The sequence below is a fragment of the Phacochoerus africanus genome, chromosome 2, assembly GCF_016906955.1.
Source record: "Phacochoerus africanus isolate WHEZ1 chromosome 2, ROS_Pafr_v1, whole genome shotgun sequence".
NCBI classification, from domain to species: domain Eukaryota; kingdom Metazoa; phylum Chordata; class Mammalia; order Artiodactyla; family Suidae; genus Phacochoerus; species Phacochoerus africanus.
The window spans coordinates 258728552-258747029 of NC_062545.1; the positions used below are offsets into that span (position 1 = coordinate 258728552).

Consider the following 18478-nt stretch of genomic DNA (forward strand, 5'->3'; position numbering starts at 1 on the left):
TGTCTCCCTAAGCCCTTTTTTAGCCCCTAAAAAGGCAGTGATGAAGGGGAATCAGACAGCCTGAGCTGGGGGCACAAGACTAAATTTGGAGCAGTGAGTTATGAGAGACAAATGCCATATAGGGTGGACTCCTTGTGACCTTGGCTTTCCCCAAAGCAGGCCCACAAAAAGGCTTTTTGTGGGGACGCTCAAAACTTCAGCGTGGGAGAGAGAGATTGTTGGGTCATAGGGATTGCGCTGGGATGCAGTTGTCTTCGTCACCTGATGAGACCACCTACCTGAACTTTAATCTGAGGGGTTTCACTTTGATCTGCTTTCTTTATTAAAGGGTTACATAGTATTACGTTTGATGAGGGGAGGGGTATGGTCATTGCTTTGAGAAATCAGGGGACTAATTCTGTCTCCTCATTTCACCACTGGGAGTCCTAAGGCCCAGAGAAGATAAGCTACTTAATAAGGACTAAGTAGGAATTCCCCCATGGCTCAGTGGTAATGAACCCAACTAGTATCCATGGGAATGCAGGATCCATCCCTGACCTCGTTCATTGGGCTAAAGATCTAGCATTGTTGCCATGAGCTATAGTGTAGGTCACAGACATGGCTTGGATCCCACATTGCTGTGGCTGTGGTGTAGGCTGGCAGCTTCAGCTCCAATTTGACCCCTCGCCTAGGAAATCTTCCATATGCCGGGGGTGCGGCCCTAAAAAGAGAGAAAAAAAAAGACCAAGTAACCAACCAGGGGGCTGAGATTTGGAAGACTAGAACCCAGGTTTTCTAAACCCCTGCCAATTGCCTTTCCATGCTGCCAGTACGATTATGTTCTGTTCCAGAAATATCTTGTTTAAGTGCCAGGTTGTGCCCAGCATTGCACTAGGTGGCTGGGAGACAAATGGGGAGCTGGGTAGTGGCCGTGTCTTTGAGGAGCTCATGGTCTTGCACCAGCTACAGGCACCTAAGCGACCATAGAAGACCATGTGCTCCGTGTTCAGGTGGGAAATGCATGTGCCTGCAGTGCGGGGTGGGAGGGCAGTGCAGAGACCCCTGACTTTCCCCCAAGATGACTCTGGCTTCAGATCAGTGATGATTTACCTCTGTCATCATTTCTTCATCTTTCAAGCATCACAGACTCAGAGGAACACAGGGACAAAAATAAAGAAATCACCATGTGCTAGAGAAAGCCTAGAATGGCAGAGAAAAAAGAAGGAGCGAACTTAGGTTGAAGTCACCACTCTGCCTCTGCCAGTCTGCTCTTGGCCGAGTCTTTTTCTTTCTCTGGACCTCAGGGTCTCCACATGTGACGTGGGGCAAATATCTGCACTCCCGTGTTAGGAGAGGAAACCCCCACAGTGGTCCACCAACCGCTGTGCCCAAATCCTATGAATTCTTATATTCAGACTTTACACTTCTTGGGTAATTTACATTCAGCTTCCTAATCTATTTGCATATCTCTTATTATAAATAAATCATGTTTATAATTACCTACTGCCAGGAAAAGTGGGAGAAGAGGGCTCAAATGGTCTTATCATTTCTTCAAGGGAAATGAGCCCCCTCCTTCAAAGACTTAGTAGTCTGTCTTTCCTGTGGCTTTGCATACCCAGCATATAAGAGTGTGTCTCCTAGCCCATCCATAGTTTAGTTGGGAAAACCTAGCTGGGTAAGTCTTGAAACATGGTAGAAGTGACAACTGGTCCAAAAGGGTGTTGGGATTTGAAGCCAGGTGGGTTGACTATAGAGGTTGGTGAGGAGATGAGAGACAGCTAAATCTGTACAGAGCCACCCACCCACCTCACTCCTTTTCTTCCTGCCTCCCTCCTCCTGTACAGCCCTTCATGGGAGACAATTACTGTGATGCCATCAACAACCGAGCCTTCTGCAACTATGATGGTGGGGACTGCTGCGCTTCTACAGTGAAGACCAAAAAGGTAGGCCGGTGCCCCCCCCACCCCGCAGCCGTCCCCCGGAAGCCCCTCCAGCTTACTGGGCCAGCATCCTCTCTACCTGCTGGACAACCCGCTGTCCTGTGTGTCAGCGTGCGTCGACAAGCCTTATTATGTTTCTCACTCTTACAGTCAGTAAGTGAGCTAAAAGCATGTGCAGAGCCCTGAGTTAGGTGTGGAGGTTCCTGGACAATCTCCGTAGATGTGATCCCTTAGCCTTGAAGCTGAGAGTCAAGTATGGAAGGAGACAAAGTGCAGTACTTTTTAAGGGAAAGGACAGAGTTGTGTGGGGGCCTGGGGAAAGGGTTGAAGAAGGCTCTTGTGGAGAATTGATGCTAAAGCTTGAGGGATGCGGAGAAGGGGGAGGGAGGTAGCCAGGAAAAGTGTCCAGGGCAGGAGACTGGCGTGTACAATCCTGGAACAAACACATGTGGCTAAAGTCTAGAGGAAGAGGGAAGATGGGATGTTCCCAACCAGGTCAGTTATGGCCCTTGAGCATTTTATAATCTCTTTGTTGTTTACACCTGTAGATTAGGAGGTGGGCTCTCAGCTGCCATTTCTTCCTTAGTGTATTAGGCTGTGACAGGAATGAGTCAGGTATTTCCAGGAAAACTGGAACATCCTCCTGAGATGCATCTCAGACACCACTTCCACTCTCCTCCAGAGTGTGGGGCCTGAGCCAGAACTCAGGAGAGAGGTGGTCCACCTGGGCAAACCCGAGCCGAAGAGTATTCTTGTGATGAATGAGCTCATGGGGAACTATTTCTACGTTTATATTCATCTATCCTCTAGGCTGAAAGAGCATTTGATCTAGTCTCTCATGTTAACAAGGGGAAACTGGGTTCTTGAGACAGGAAGGGCAAAAGAATCGCAGTCATTTTGGTGAAAGAGTCCACTGTGATGATATGGTCCAAACCTCTCATTTCCTTATTGGGGGCTCCGAGGTGCATAAGGGAGGAATGGTTTGTCCAAGGGAACATAGTGAGAGAGAGAAAAAAAGCAAGGTTCCCGGTTTCCTGTCCTCGTCCCTTTATAGCCTAGTGTCCTTAAGAGAATCAGCTCCTTCAAGAAAGTTGCTCTGATTCTAAAATACAGGGGTGAGCAGGGTGAGACCCACGAAACATGCTATAATTAGAGAACTGTTACTGCATCTCTTGGTTGGTGCCAGGCTTTTCTGGGATCTGTCAGTCCTGGATGGGCAACACATTCTAGCATGCCTAATCTTCCTTTTTTTTTTTTTTTTCTTAAATAAAACACTGCTCAAGTACAGGAGAATAAAGTTCACTTTTGCTAATAAATTTTTTTTTTCACAATTTTGAAATACTACGGAATCCAGAAAGTAAGAGAGAATACCCTGATTATTTTATAATCCAGAGATAGCCACTGCTTTTCTTTTGATGTGTTGTTTTGTGTGTGTTAAGTGTGTAGGTATTTGTGCTTATGGATATGTTGCTGCATTTCCCTCTGGGATTGCATTGTGTTGTATACCTAGCGTAGGAAATTTTATATTTAAGAACTGATATTAGTATAAACTTCTTGGTTATATTTTTTTGCTGTACTATTATTTAGTATATGGTTGTGATGTACAGCAGTTTATGTAAGCATTTATCTCCACCTTTTGATTTTAACTTTCAGGTTATTTCACTTTCTCACAATGATAAATAATAGCGCTAATGAACAGCTTTATACCGAAATATTTTTATAGTTCTAGGTATTCATTCACAGCTGATTCTTAGAATTGCACTGAGTGGGATAAAAGGTGTGAGCCTTTTTAGGCTTTTGATATCTGTTGCCAAAGGAATACAGTGTCTCTCTTTTACTCCATTGGAGTCGGCTGCTTTTGACAGTAAGGTGACAATGAAGTTTGTGTTTTAAATAGAAGTTTGTGTAGAATTATGTTATTCATCTGACACCATCATTTGGAGAAGGAGCAGCTCCATTTAAAGGGATTTTCCTACCAGCTATAACTTTGGTACTAAAAACATCAAAAAAAAAAAATCCCAAAACCGAAACTTATTTTATTGGGAAACATCTTTAAATGGATTGCTATTTATACAGAGTGCATGGTAGAGACATGAAGTCATGATGGAGGTTCAGCTGCAGATTCCAAATTTTTACAGTCACCTGAATATATGTAGGAATGTATCTATATCTCAAATGGCTGACTCTCTGTTCTGATACTGGGTTCAGCTGCAGCAATTTCACTCAGGGTCCTGAGATGAGTGCTCTTTATTAAGGGGCCCAGAGTTGGTTCTCTGCTAGTGCCAAACATGGTCCCTAATCTTTCTTTCCCTTTTCTTTTCTACCTACGTTATAAATAATTTTGACTTTTGATGTTGAAAGGTTACCTTCTCCCACTTTTATTTTTATTAGGGTATAGTTGATTTACAGTGTTGAGTCAATTTCTGCTGTACAGCTTAGTGACCCAGTTTATATGTATATCCTTTTCCTCATATTATCTTCCATTACGGTCTACCCCAAGAGACTGGCCTTGACCCTGCTGGTTCCACTTGGAGACAATTCACTGTAGACCTAGTTGGCCAGAGACCCTGAGGATGGGACCCTCTCCTTGACAAGGCAAAAGCATTTTTTCCAGCAGCAGAGACAGGATGGGGAGCAGCTGAGGCAGCCAACCTTGCCAGTCACCCCACCTTCCCAAACCAGAGTCTCCCCTGCGCACAGAACAGTCCTGGTTTCTGTCCCCCGCTTCCATAGCAAAAGCCTCTGAGGGCAGGAGAGGGGCCAGAAGGGGGCTTCCTTCCTCTCCTCCTCCTGCCCTCACCTGCTGGTCCAGTTTAATCCCCACCTGTACTCAATCCCAGTCCCATATCATGGGAAGGTCCCTGCCCGTAAACTTATAGCCCGGCACCCAGAATCTCATTGACAGGGAGCTGCACTTCATGCACCTTCCTGAACGGCAGTCATTGAGCACTTGCCATGGGTTAAGTGCTTTGCCACGGGCTAGAATCTCTGTGCACCTTCTCTGCTTAGATTCCAACAAAGTGCACAGCTGAGACTCAAGAGGTGGAACCACTTGTACAAGATGCCCGAGTGGCATGTAGAATTTAGGATTTCCTGACTCCAAACAAAAGAGGTTAGCGACTATTTTTTGAGAGATTACTATCGGTCGAGCATAGTGTCACCTGTCCTTACATGTGTCATTTCATTGGCACAGTAGCCCTGTTGCAGGTGTGGGTTTTTTTTTTCTTTTTGTCTTTTTCTAGGGCTGCACCCATGGCATACGGAGGTTCCCAGGCGAGGGGTCTAATCGGAGCTGGAGCCACTGGTCTACACCACAGCCACAGCAACATGGGATCTGAGCTGCTTCTGTGTCCTACACCACAGCTCACAGTCAACGCCGGATTCGTAACCCACAGAGTGAGGCCAGGGATCGAACCTGCAACCTCATGGTTCCTAGTCAGATTCATTTCTGCTGTGCTACGATGGGAACCCCTAGGTGTGTGTGTGTGTGTGTTTGTTTTTTATCCTCATTTTGTAGATGATGCATCTGCAGCTTAGAAGGGGTGGGTCACCGAGCCAGTAAGCAATAGAGCTTAGACGCAAACCTTGTGCTCTAGACTGCACAGCACCTGCCTCTCACCCCATCCTGAAGACCCAGCTACAGTGGGCCGGCATCTTGCCCTTCTTCTAGTGGATGGGCTTCTTGCTTCCTGTGCTTCTAGACTGGGGTCCTAGGTATGAACTCCAGCCCCATGGTCAAGCACTCAGCACCTTCCCCTGGATCCCATTCTTACCTGCTCCCCACCTACACCTCTTCTCAGCCCCCAGAGCTGGGGCCTTCCAGTCACCTGGCCCAGAATGATGTCTGTCTGCTCCCTCCAGCCTTCCTCCCTTTGTATATCTATATAGACACCAGCTGTTCCCCATGTCTGCCTTGTGGGGTGACCTGGGCCCTGCTGGCAAACAAAAGCAAGACAGTGCAGGAAACTCTGTCTGACAGGGGTGACCAGCTTCCCGCCCAGCCCGAACACCTGTCTGCAGTGCAAGGCAGACAGGAAGCGGCAGGGCGCTGCATGCCAGCTTATTATTTTCCTGTTGGAGCCTTGAGGAGTCTCAAATACAGAGCAGATTCCCAGAATGGTTGCTTCAACAGTTTCCCCTCATAACAAAGAAGTTCTCAGTTATCACTGGAGTCCTTCTAAGCAAGCGTGTGTTGGGGATGGAAGGGAGGAGGGGGAAGCAACCTTAATACAGTCCACATACCAGGGCTCTCTAAGGCGTGGTAGCCTGGAACACTGGCTATGTTGAGGGCGGCACCTAAGAGACTGATTTTGGAAGATGTCTGGGGAATGGAGGTGTAGTCCGAGTTCTACCACTTAGCTCTGCGGCTTTGGCCAGGCCAGACTCACCTTAGGTCTTTATCTCTTGATAGTTGGATGAGATTCAACTTGCCACCTGGCATCTTGAGTGAGGTGGTCATTGAGCAGGAACTTGAAAGCTAATCAGGGCTGAGACCAAGGCAAGTAAGAAACTAAGCCTGGGAGCATGTTTCAGCACAGGACAGCATGCCCACTGCAGACATGAAGTGGACAGTTGCCACATTCATTTGCTAAATTGAAGTGAAAAATGTGGTTTCTTGAGAAAGGGCATTCAGCCCACATGGAGCCCATTGGTCGAAACAGGCTAGTGAGCCTCTAAGATGTGGGGAGATAAGCAAAACCAGGAGATGGAAAGCAGCATTCCTAGCAGAGTTGCTAGAGGGTGGAATGCTGAGTGGCAGAGCCAGGAGCATAAACAGCAACAGCTCTAACATCTGGGCTTAGCAACTAGAATGGTCCTCTTAAAAGAAGTCAGGGGAGTTCCCACTGGGGCTCAGTGGGTCATGAACCTGACTAGAACCCATGAATATGCAGGTCCGATCCCTGGCCTCCTTCAGTGGGTTAAGCATCCGGAGTTGCTGTGAGCTGTGGTGTAGGTCATAGGCATGGCTTGGATCTTGTGTTGCTGTGGCTGTGGCCGGCAGCTACAGCTCCAATCTGACCCCTAGCCTGGGAACTTCCATATGTTGCAGGTGCAGCCCAAAAAAAAAAAAAAAAAAAAGTCAGGAGGCATCACACCTCCATGCAAAACTCTTCCATACCTCTCCATTTTCCTCAGAGTGAAAACCAGTCTTTCCAGTGGCCTGCATCCTTGCAGTGTGGGTGGGGTATGCCTACCCCCTTACCTCTCTGACCTCACCTCCCACTCCTGGTACCCTCCTCCACCTCTCACACCTGGTGCCATTAACTCCAGCCCTCTGGATCCCTCACCACCCTTTGCACAGGCCAGGCATCCTCCTACCTTTCAGCTTTCACCACTAGCTGTTCCTTTGGCTGAGAACGTTCTTCTCCACTCATCCTCATGACTCACTCCAAGTCTTTGTGCACGTGTCTTGTTCTCCAGGTGCCCCGCCCTGACCACCCACCTTCCCTCACCTCTGGACTCACTCCATATCCATTCCCCTTGGCTTCCATGCTTTTCTTCCATAACACATATCACTTTGCACATATTGTAAAATGCACTTCTTATTTATCATCTGACAATCTACCTCTTGCTGCTCAAATGAAAATTGCATGAGGGCAAGAACGTGCATCTCCTTCAGTCACTGTTGTATCCCACACTGTGATGAGCTGCATTGTGGAGACCCTACTATGTGGTAGATACTATGCTGGGCCATGAGCAAGGCGGACCAGGGACCAGCCATGCTGACTTCAGAGCTTGCAGACCTGTGGCCTGGCATTCAGAGTAGAGTAAATGTTTGTGGAGGCACAGCAAGTGAGAAGAGTCAGCAAAGCTTCCTTGAGAAGGCAGCCTCTGAGGTGAGACCTGGAAGGTGTGTAGGTCTTAGCAGGTGAAAGGAGGAGGAGAAAGATAGGAGAGAAGAGTGTTTCTGGTGGACAGCACAGTTTGTGCAAAGGCCCAGAACAAGGGAACCATAACTGGCTGAATATGGCTAGAGCACAGTGCCAGGGGGAGAGGCTAAGGGGTGAGCCTAAAGACCTATGCAAGGCTTTTAAAAGCCACGCTGGGGAATTTGAACTTTATCCAGGGAGCAGTGGGGGTATTCAATGATTTTTAAGCCCTGAACCAGCCTAGAGGATCCTAGAAGGCTTCCTGGAAGAGGGGGCAGAGGTGCTCAACTTGGAAGATTAATAAGAGATAACAGACAAATGGCTAAGCAGAGAAGACTCATTCCTCCTTGTCCAGAAATCACTGGTTTCTAGCGTGTGGCGATTTCCCCGCTGTGGGATGTAGCTTTGACTTTTTCATGTGGGTGAATTAAACACCCATTTCAACCTGATCCTATGAAAAGAATCAGACCTTTCTATCCCTCAAAGTTATCACTATCGTAACCAGTGTCCTTATCACCATCACTGGCATTAACATCGTGGTCATTTATTGAGCATATATTATACACCATGCACTGTATGCTTTTCTCAGATTAATTATCCTTTATCCAGAGTACTTTTATGTGGCAGCACTGTTATAACCTCCATTTTACAGTCCCTCCAAAGAAGTAACTTGCCTAGTGGCATACACCATGCCACTAACAGGGCAAGGACTCCAACCCAGATCTTTCTCGTCTGCCCTGGTGTGTTCCTTCACTTCACCCCTACTTTTCCTCCATTTTCTCCTCCACTTGTCCACCCTTAAGCAATCATCTGTATCCACTGACTGCTGCATGCCCCCTGCCAGGCACAACACGCCCTTCCCCAAAGGCACTTGTGGGGGAGCCCCCATCCCCAGCGTTTCGCCTGGCTCTGTTTGAGCTCATGAAGTCATTCCATCAACACTGTGATGACCCAGAGACCCACTGTGGTGCAGTTACTCGCCCAGGGCCCCACAGTGGGTGGGTGGACAGTTGAGGCTTCCAGACCCTTCACACAGGGTTCCTCCTGCTCCCCACCACTGCACCCTCTCTGCTTGTGACCTCCCTGTTGGGTCTGAGTCAGAGCCCAGGCCTCCAGCCAGGGCCCCGTGGCGCATTTGCCTGGGCTACGTTCCTGAGGCACTCACACACATGGGTGGAGGTGTTATCCTGGGCAGCTCACCCATGGGGAGAAATCCCTGGGCCTCAGCACTGTCTCCAGCCCAGAGGGAAAGAGAGAATCCTGGCCTTCAGTCACTGACCTGGGCTTGTTGACAGAATCCCTGAGTGGGTGGCCAAGCCATTTATGGGACAGCCTAGCCGCACGGTGCTGGGAATCCCAAATGTAAACTGGCCGCTGCGGCATTCATGCTGTGGGTGGTAGGCTTCCTTGGGAGGCCGGCTGGGGGAGAAGGTGAAAGCTGCTGGGGGGATCAGGGAGTCAAGCTCAGAGCCAGCTTTATTAGGACGGGACCCTTCTCTCCATACTTCCTCTGGGAAAAGGGGCCCCTGGCTCTATTCTGCCTGCTTCTCTGGAGATGGGCCTCAGGGGTGCTTACAAACAGGGTGCAGAGCCCAAGCCCCTGCCAGACGAGTGACTCACCTCTTTGTGTCTTTGTTTCCTCTAAGATATAGAACGAGGATAGTAAGAATGGCCGCCTTATTAGGGCTGCTGGGAAGAGTGAGTGAGATAACCGGGTGCCAGGCAGTCTCTAAGGGAAAAAGGCTAGTGGCTTTGAAAAAGACCACGCAGCAGTCAGCCTGGCTGGGGTGTGAAGACGGCCTTCCACTTTACTCTCACCAGCTGACAAGCTCTTGGTATTTGGAATGGGGGTTAAATTCTGCAGTGTCTACTTAACTGACTGGTAGTGAGGCCCAGGGCAGGTTTGCTTCCTTTTCAACATTCTGAAGCCTCTACATCCCCATCTGTAAGTTGAGTAGCTAAGGACAATTGCCTCTTGAGGTTGAGCGGAGCCCCCAAAAGAGCACTTGGAACTCGTCTAACCCATGGACAGCTTCAGGCAGTGCCTGCGTGCATGTGAAGGGTTGTTCATGGCTGGGAACCCAGATGGACAGGCTTCCCTTCTTTTCTAGATCAGACCTGGGAACACCTGGAGCATCAGGGGGAGTGGCAGCCTCCACCTCCTCTTCCTATTGGCAGGCCCCTGTAAGGGAGGAGAGGAGACCCCAAGGCAGGCTCTGCACATTCACAGAGAGGCGAGAGGAAGGGCACTGGGCCATGCTTGTCCTCTGCCCGGGGCCTCTGCCAGCTTGTTTGGAGATAGCACTGCTCCCTTGGCTCCTCAGTAGAACCCTTGTCTCACAGACAGAAGATGAAGTCCTCAGGATGCTAAGGACCTGCCCGAGGACATGCAGTGCCTCTTGGGGCCCATGTTGAACCCAGACCTGCTGCCCACCAGGCCCATAGTGAGGCTCAGTAAATGCAGCTGCCTTTACAAGCCTGTGGGGGCCACACGGAGGCACAGGTCTTTCTCCTGAGACCAGACGTTCTAGACATTGCTGAGTTCTGACTGAAGTTCCTTCCCATAGGTTCCAGCCACATTCCTTTAGGGAAGTGCTGAACCTCCCTCGGCCAACCCAGGGAGGAAAGAGAATGGTTACACTACGCCCCCAGCGCCAGAGTGGCCAGACTGGCCTGAGAAGCTGACTAGTGATCGGGCCCTGCCAGCTGACCATTTTGGAGAAGCTAATGGAACTAGGGGGTGACAGAAAGGAGAACACACAAGATGCAGACCATGGAGAAAGCCTATATTTCTCCATCTTTTCTGCCCAGGGTCTTCTGCCTGTCTCAGACTAAGAAGGATTTTCAGACAGAAAAGAAGGTAGAGGTCATTAAGTCTTAAGGCACAGATAGGGAAACTGGAGTCCAGAGAAAGGAAGTAACTTACACAAAGTCACACAGCCACGGAGGACAAGAGCAGAGGCTCCCTGACTTGTATTTTGCCTGTATCTATGCCTTCATCTATTCTTCCATTCATGGGTCCCTTGGATGCCTGCCGTGCAGTAAAGACTCAGTTCAGCCACAGACATAGGCTCTGACCAGACTGTGATAACATAGAGATGCAGAAGTGGTTCTATACAAGAATGGTGTAAAAACAGAATGATGACATGTGAAGATGAGCATGATGAGGCCATCTTTGGTCAGACTAATGAAGGAGGAGGTGGTGCTTGAGCTAAGACCTGATGAATGAAGGGGAGCTGGCCAGGAAAGAGCAGGAGTGGGAAGTAACATGAAAAGCAGGAAAACATTGGGATATTTGAGGAACCAGTAGATTAGCCACAGAGAGTAAGGGGACAAAGGGAACAAGGTGAGGTCTGAGAATTGTATGCAGATCATGCAAGGCCTTGAAGTCCTTGTCTAAAGAGGTAGATTCTGCTGCATGTTTTTTTGCCTGCTGGAGGTACAGTAGGAAGCATGAAAGATCAATTAGATGAAAAGCTCTTCCTAAAGAATCATGAGCCTTCAGTGGAAACGAATCCAGCTAGTATCCATGAGGATGCGGGTTCAATACCTGACCTTGCTCAGTGGGTTAAGGATCCAGCATTTGCGTGTAGGTTGCAGATGCAGCTTAGACCCTGAGTTTCTGTGGCATAGGGCAGCAGCTGCAGCTCCAATTCAATCCCTAGCCTGGAGGGAAAGAATTATAGAGAGCACTGTCCATAGTCATGCACAGTAACTGGATCTCCCCACTTGACCCCATCTGTTAGATTTGGACATGGTTCTGCCCTTACTTTCCCTACTTGGACCTGGAGGGTTTTCTCTGTGTCTGCTTCTGTTAGAGGAGAAGAGGTTGTAGAAGCGTCTTCCAGATTGGAAAGTACCACCTCTGCATAGATGTGGCTGATGGGGAGTGAGTGTCCTGAACAGGGCACAGTGAGCAATTGTAAGCAGCAAGGCAGGCTCTGCATGGGAGAAGCAGCTATGGGGATGCTGACCACAGCATCACACTCCAAGAGCTTCAGTTGAAACGATAAACAAAGAGGTGCACCAGCCTGAGTGCAATGAGAAAGCCAGGGAGAAATGGAGTAGTGAACACTCATTAATAGTCTATGGCTTAGGCCCTGGGGAAACAAGAGTAAGCATGGCCAACACAGTCCCTGCCTCACTGAATGAGAGAGAAGAGCACTGGGAAGATGGCAAGCCCTGCCGTCATTATCCTCATCAGGACCTAAGAATGTGTGTGTTTTCATACTCCCATTTAATGAAGGAGTTAACTGAGGTTCAGAGAAATTGTCACATGCTCAAGGTCATACCTCAGGTGAGAGAGCTGGGGTTTATACTTCAATCTTCCTGGTCATGCTGACATTTTAAGTTATTGAAAAGCTGAAGGATGGAAAGAGGTTGGGAGGGAAGGAGGGAGAGAAAGAGTGAGGAACAGCAGAGTCAGAGGAAAAAAAAAAAAACAGTTAGATGTAGAGAATGAGCCCACAAGCTAGAGGGACAAAGATGCTGAGCCTGTGCAAGCGCTCAGAGACCCTGCCCAGGCAGGAGGCGAATGAGGTCATTAAATCCATCTGCGCAGATGGGGGACCCTCTGGGGAAAGTTATATGCAAATGTCATGATGCAATGAGGTGAAAGCCACTCGCGTTAGCCCAGGCTGGGGCTCAAGCAGGGACTGCACTGTGCTCTTTGGAAAGACAGATCATCCGCTGCGTGGGGAGGATGCTCATTCTGCTGGGCTTTCTCTCAGTTTCTAGAAAGGAAAGCCAGCCCAAGGTCACAGAGCGTGGGAAGGAACGGACTGAGAACTGAAACTTGGGCCTCTTGCTTTTCCTTTTGTGTTTTAGATTTCTTTTCTACCCCTAGCTTTTGTAACATACACATATATGAAATTGTCATGTTGTGTGCCACTCACTTTTCCTTATTTAAAATTTGCTCCTGAGATCCTTCAACGAAATTTTCTGTAAAAGCTCTCTGAAATATTCCTCACAAGGACTTCAGGCCCCCAGAAAGTGGTCTGAGCTTGCTAACAAATGATTTTGTTGTTTTCATCATTGCCTCCCAAAATCAAAATTACCAATATGTGTGGAGTTAGGTTTTCTTAAAAGACACTGTCATATCGTTTATATCACTTAATCACAACAGTCCCATTAAGTTAGATATTCCATTGTACAAGTCTATCAACTAGCTCTGGCATACTACAGGATAAGGTTTCATCCAGGATTTCATTCAGCCCTTAGAGTCCATAGTACAAAGTGGGTCTTATTCTACCAATGCCACAGCTAAGAACCTGGGGCTCAGGGAGGGGTTGCTAGATTTGTCACTTATTACCTTGGGCAAATGCCTGCCCCATTCTGAGCCTCCGTTTCTCTATCTGTAAAAGAAGGCAGTTGTCTTAGCGCTTGTCTTACAGAGTTGTCAAAGGATTCAGTGTTTTCCTGTTTGGAAAGTGGCCTGACCTGTCACAAGTGCCCTTAAAGATAAACACTTCTAGGATAATGACCATGGTGATCTTGAGAGAAGTTATCACAGTGCTAGCAAGAAGCAGGGCCATGACTTGAACTTGCATTTGCTACCCCCAAATCCGGTGACAGTCCCTCTGCCCTGCACGGCCTCTCTGGAAACTCCTCCTTTGGCCCCAACCACCTGGCTCACCTCTTCTACCTTTCTCTCTGCAGGTCACCCCCTTCCCTATGTCTTGTGACCTACAGGGTGACTGTGCTTGTCGGGACCCTCAGGCCCAAGAACACAGCCGGAAAGACCTCCGGGGATACAGCCATGGCTAAGGAAGAACCAGGAGTTGTCAAAGAATTCCCAGCGCCAGGACCCGCATCCCTTTGGTATTGATTTCACAGTCAGCTGCTCAACGGAATGGCCTCTCCACACCAGGGATCCTTAGTACCCAACCGGTCTGCCTTTAATTTCACCCAGGAAGGACTCGTAGTGGGGGTGCGTGAACCAAGTCTTGCTATGCTGAATGATGGAATGGAATCCCATCCCAAAGTCTTAGATGGACTTCATATATGGCGTGCAGTCCCAGAGCCTCCTAAAATTCTAACCATTTGTTCACCTGGCCACAGCAAGAAATGTGTTCTGTGTCTAGGAGTGTGCCCATCTGTGGTGAGCACACATGTATGCATATGCACCCATGCAAACATCCGTGTGAGGGCAGTTTTGGAGACTGAGCAGAGAGACTTGGACAGACTCAATTTTTCCTTTCCCAAGCTCCTAGCCAACACTGTCCTTGGGAGAAAGAGAGTTGTAGAAACTGCTAAGACCACGTGTTGAAATGCCAAGATAGTTCACACCCCGAGACTTGGAATATGTAAGGCGTTTACAAGTGTGTAGTCCTTTGGGACTGAAATGAAATGGTCTCTGATCACCTCCCTTCTAGGGAAGTAGGACCCAGGAAGAGGTAAAGCATCTGAGGTATGCAAAGCCCCCCCAATTCTTCTGCTGCCATGGGGGATCTTACCCCACCTCCAGGGTTCAAGGCCAAGCTGGAAATGGCTTAGGATTGCAATGTCAAGGTATTATAACAGCCCCCTGCTTGAGGCTTGAGGTCATAACACCCCTCCCATTCCCCAAATCTTGCCTTGGGACCACATTTGCTGCTACTTTTCCGGCTGCTCTATCCTATACATTGAGTAACCCCAAGATGGTAGGACTAGGTTAGGAAAAACCTCACACAACCAAACAGTCTGCCTTAAAAGTGACCCACATCTTTCCATACCTCCTCACTTCTTAGCCCTTCAGTAAGAGAAAACCCCTCATTGGCCCACATGGCGAGTAGTGAAGTCCCCCACGGGTGGGCTTCCCTCCGGGAAGGGAATTGAGAGACTTGAGATGCTGGAACTCTCCCTGAGAGTCTAGAATGTCTAAGCCAGTGTTAGATTTTTATAACCAAGTGGAACAGTGTTAAAGGCCTATGATGCTGGAACCATCCAGAGCCCGTTAGAATTGTAGAGACTTGAGTTACCATCCCCATCCAAGCCTTCCTGCCCCTCCAGGCTAGAGAAGACTTTGGTTCTGAGGACCTCACTGTTGCCCTGAGTAGCGATAGCTCTGGAATAGAGAGTCACCTTGCGTGTGCTCAGTTTAGACCGTGTTCTAGAGGGCCATCAGAGGGAAGCCAAAAAGTTCTCAGCCTCGGTTCCCAACAATCCCGCATGGTCATCCATCCACAGAGTCTTCCGGCTACCAGTACTCCCATCCATGCCTATGGTTGGGCAACCTTTCCCTCTCTCCCAGGTTCAGCCTCCAAAAGCTAAGAGAAGACGAGTCAAATGCATGTAGAAGCCCCCACCTCACTGGGGTACTCTTGGCCTCTTTTCAGTCAGTTACTTGTCTATTCCTTTTGAATTAATATGGGAAGAGATTCATACAGAATGAGGTAGAGAGAATGCGTAAGTTTGACATGACTTCTGAGACCTGAAACTGAAAGTGTGAGGCGATGGGTCTAAACTAGATGTATCATATAAAGATTGCTACAAATCAAGTCATCTCTAGTCCAGTGAAGATAACCAAAAAAAACAAAGTTTAGCCTAGAAAATACCAGGCACATGTGCTGACCCTCATTCCTGCATTCCATGCAGGCATTGTTAATCAGCCATAGCCCCTCCTCCCCCCCCTCCGCCCCCCGCAGTAGGGACCAAAAGTAACTTCAGAAATCTTCTTACTGTATCACTCACAATAGCAATTACCTGCGGATCAAGCACACTTGAGAAGATATCTTGGTCTGTTATATTATGAAATATATCAAGGTGCTTTTTTGCACAGGTGCCCACAAATAAGGATGCAGTGCTTAGTTTTGTGTGGCTTGTACCATACTACAAACTCTGAGATTGGGTTCCAGAGTGGAGGGTCTACCAGTCTCTCCACTGCTAAGGCCTGGCTCAAATCCTTTCTGGCTCCTTCTTACCATCTCATATCTTATTTATATTCAGGATATGTTTTTTGTTTCCTATAATTACCAGGGCCAATCCTTGCCAAAACAACAGTAATAATGGCATAAGCATTGATTCTATTTTGTACCCCTCTCCAGTATCTCAAAACTCTTACCAACAGTCAAAGCCCCGCTCTTGCACTAGATGAGTTGTCAACCTGTGTGTGGTGTTAGCCAGGAAGGAACAAAGAAAGAAAGATAATAGTCAGCCCTCACAGTTGCTTTTCTACATTAGGAAGTAGTGCAAGAAGCCTTGGAGACCCAAAGATGACATTGCTTATGGTGGGGTTGCAGAAACCATAGAAGAACCTCACCAGCTCCTTTAACTCAGACCCTCATCTCCTTTCCTCTTCCACTTGTACCCTTGTTTTAGCCCAACATTTTTCACCTGAGCAAAGTTTCCTGGAGGCTGACTTCCTTCTACCTTCAGCTTCTCAGATTGAGTTGAGCCCTTTTGAGCAAAGGTCCTCCTAGTCTCCTTCTGACCATCATCCAAACCTGCTACTCACAAATTCCTATTTGCCAAGGATACTAGGTGAGAGGGGCTACTTGACAGATGGCCAGCCTCATGCCCACACACAAGGGTCATTAATACACCCTTCTCAGCCTTTAGCAGAGGACAGTTGTTCTAATCATGTGATGCACTGATGCTCGGTTTCATTTTCTTTCTGGGGATAAGTTCATTGTCTCATCTCCTATTTTGGACAGTGGAGACTCCCAGGAAGGCAACTTCTGAAACATTCTTGTCTGTCAGCAGTTCAGGGGCCCGAAAGCACATGGAGGTTCTGAAGACATACTAGCTTCTTCAGAACTTTATTCTGAACTAGGGAGTTCTGAAGAAGTATTAGCCTGTTAGCAGGAAGAAAGAAAAGAGGAGGTGGTCAGTGGTCCAGGCCTTTTCTTGGGAAGATGTTCCGAGTGACCACCCTACTGGCTACTAGAGGACTTTCATTATCCGCCAGATTCTGTGCCAACCACCTTTTAAGGGAAGGCATTCCTTGGGAAGTCCACTATGGTGGTTGAATGGAGGTATTGTAAGGGGAGAGATCATGGCTGTAAATTGTAGGACTCTGAAGATGGAGGTTATCAGCTGCTTCTCCTGGCTTTAGCATGTTGAGTCACTTGTCTAGACAGGTCTCCTAATCTAACCACCTTGGCCAATGCTTAAATGCTATGTGTTGAAAATTATTCTTTGAGATAGATTTCGGCTACCTCCCTTCCAGGTTTGATTTAACTTGGTTGTAACTGTCAATTTGTTATAGGTCTTACCTGTGTTTTAAGAAGGAAAGGAAGGAAGGAAGGAGACAAAGAGGAGAAAGGAAGAAAGTAGGGAAGAAAGGAAACCATAAACTCAAGTTAACAGTTTTGAGGTTTTTTGGGTTTGTTTTTTTTGCTTTTTTTTGTTTTTGTTTTTTCTGGAACTACTTCAAGTAAGAAAATAAAAAGAAGAAATTGATGGTGACAAAGCTGTACAGATAGAGATTAGTAGAAGGAGATTAAAAGTAAATAAAAAATGCATGATTAAAAATATGAATTTTAAAAGCCTATTTTTGTGCTTCCTAAAGGAAATTGTTTATTCTACAGACTAAGTAGGTAGACACAAGCATAAAGTTTGCCCTAGCAGGAGACAGAGTGGGATTTTATGTCACTGTCTGTTATTTTCTGTACGTTGTGGTAGGTCCAGGAAATAAGGCATCATCCCCCTTAATAGCTAGTCGTTGTTGGGGGAGCATTTTGTCTACTTGTTTGGTGGCAATCTGTAATAGTAGGGAATGGGAAGGGCTTGAGATTGGTTTTAACCAAATGTTAAGGGGACATACTGTGTTGTGCTTTTCTCATTATAAAATGTTGGTATTTACCATTAGAGCACTGGGCTATATAAAGTCTGCACTTAGAATCACACTGCACAGTCCACTTTCCTAAAAAGCTGCTACATGACCAGACAGGTACTTCCCATGGTTTTTGAGAAACAAAAACAAACCAAGCAAACAACAAACATAAAATCTAAAAAGCAAAGAAATAAAAATCTATTCTTATAGTTTACTCAAGTTTTGCCAAATTCCTACCATCTGTTTGATCTTTAAAAGTAATGTGTACTAGCCAAAAGAGGAGCAATGTCCCTAGAGTAAGAACCTGGAATTCTTGACTCCAGGCAGCAGTTTGCTCAGTGATCTTGAACAAGTCATCCTATTGCCTCTCCATTTGCCTCAGTTTCTCCAGCTGCAAAATGGGGATACTACTACTTACCTACCTCACAGTGGGAGGGCAGGTTATTGGGAGGCCCTGAGGTTTTAAAGGGGCTGTGGCAATCTGTGAGAGCCAAGGCTTGACGCAAAGTCTCTGGGTTATTTTTCAAGAATGCACAGGCCTGTTGGCCACTTCAGAAAGACAGGGAGTGCTCGTTTGCTATTTCAAGGAATAAAGGTGGAGCTCCTAGATTAGATTCCACCTTAAGAGAGAGGCTTATATTTGAGAATATTTCACTTGTAGATAAATTGGACGTCCCCCCTCCCTTATGCTGGCCTTTACCAGTTCTATCATTTGACTGAAAATGAGTGACTTCCTACAGTGTAAAAAGTCCATTTCCTGTTTATTCAAGACTTCTGGGCCATTTCCAACTGTATAGAGGAAGGGAGTCCCTAAGATCTCTTTCTTCTCAGACTTAAAATTCCATATCGAGTGTTCCATTAAAAGAAGATACGGCATTCTGAGTGCAAACTCGGGGCTTCTCAAACTCTACACCAGCAGTCAGTGAGGAGAATGT

The 18478-nt window shown here is 47.3% G+C and overlaps 1 protein-coding gene across 1 annotated transcript in view; it reads left to right on the forward strand.

Annotated features, from left to right (window-relative positions):
• The window catches only part of PAPPA (pappalysin 1), a 238624-nt gene extending 221572 nt beyond the window's left edge, over nucleotides 1–17052 (forward strand). The window contains exons 21-22 of the mRNA XM_047768261.1: nucleotides 1824–1922; nucleotides 13448–17052. Coding sequence (XP_047624217.1) covers nucleotides 1824–1922; nucleotides 13448–13555 — 207 coding nt within the window. The 3' untranslated portion in view covers nucleotides 13556–17052. The remainder of the gene's footprint in view (nucleotides 1–1823; nucleotides 1923–13447) is intronic.
• The last annotated feature ends 1426 nt before the right edge of the window (nucleotides 17053–18478 follow it).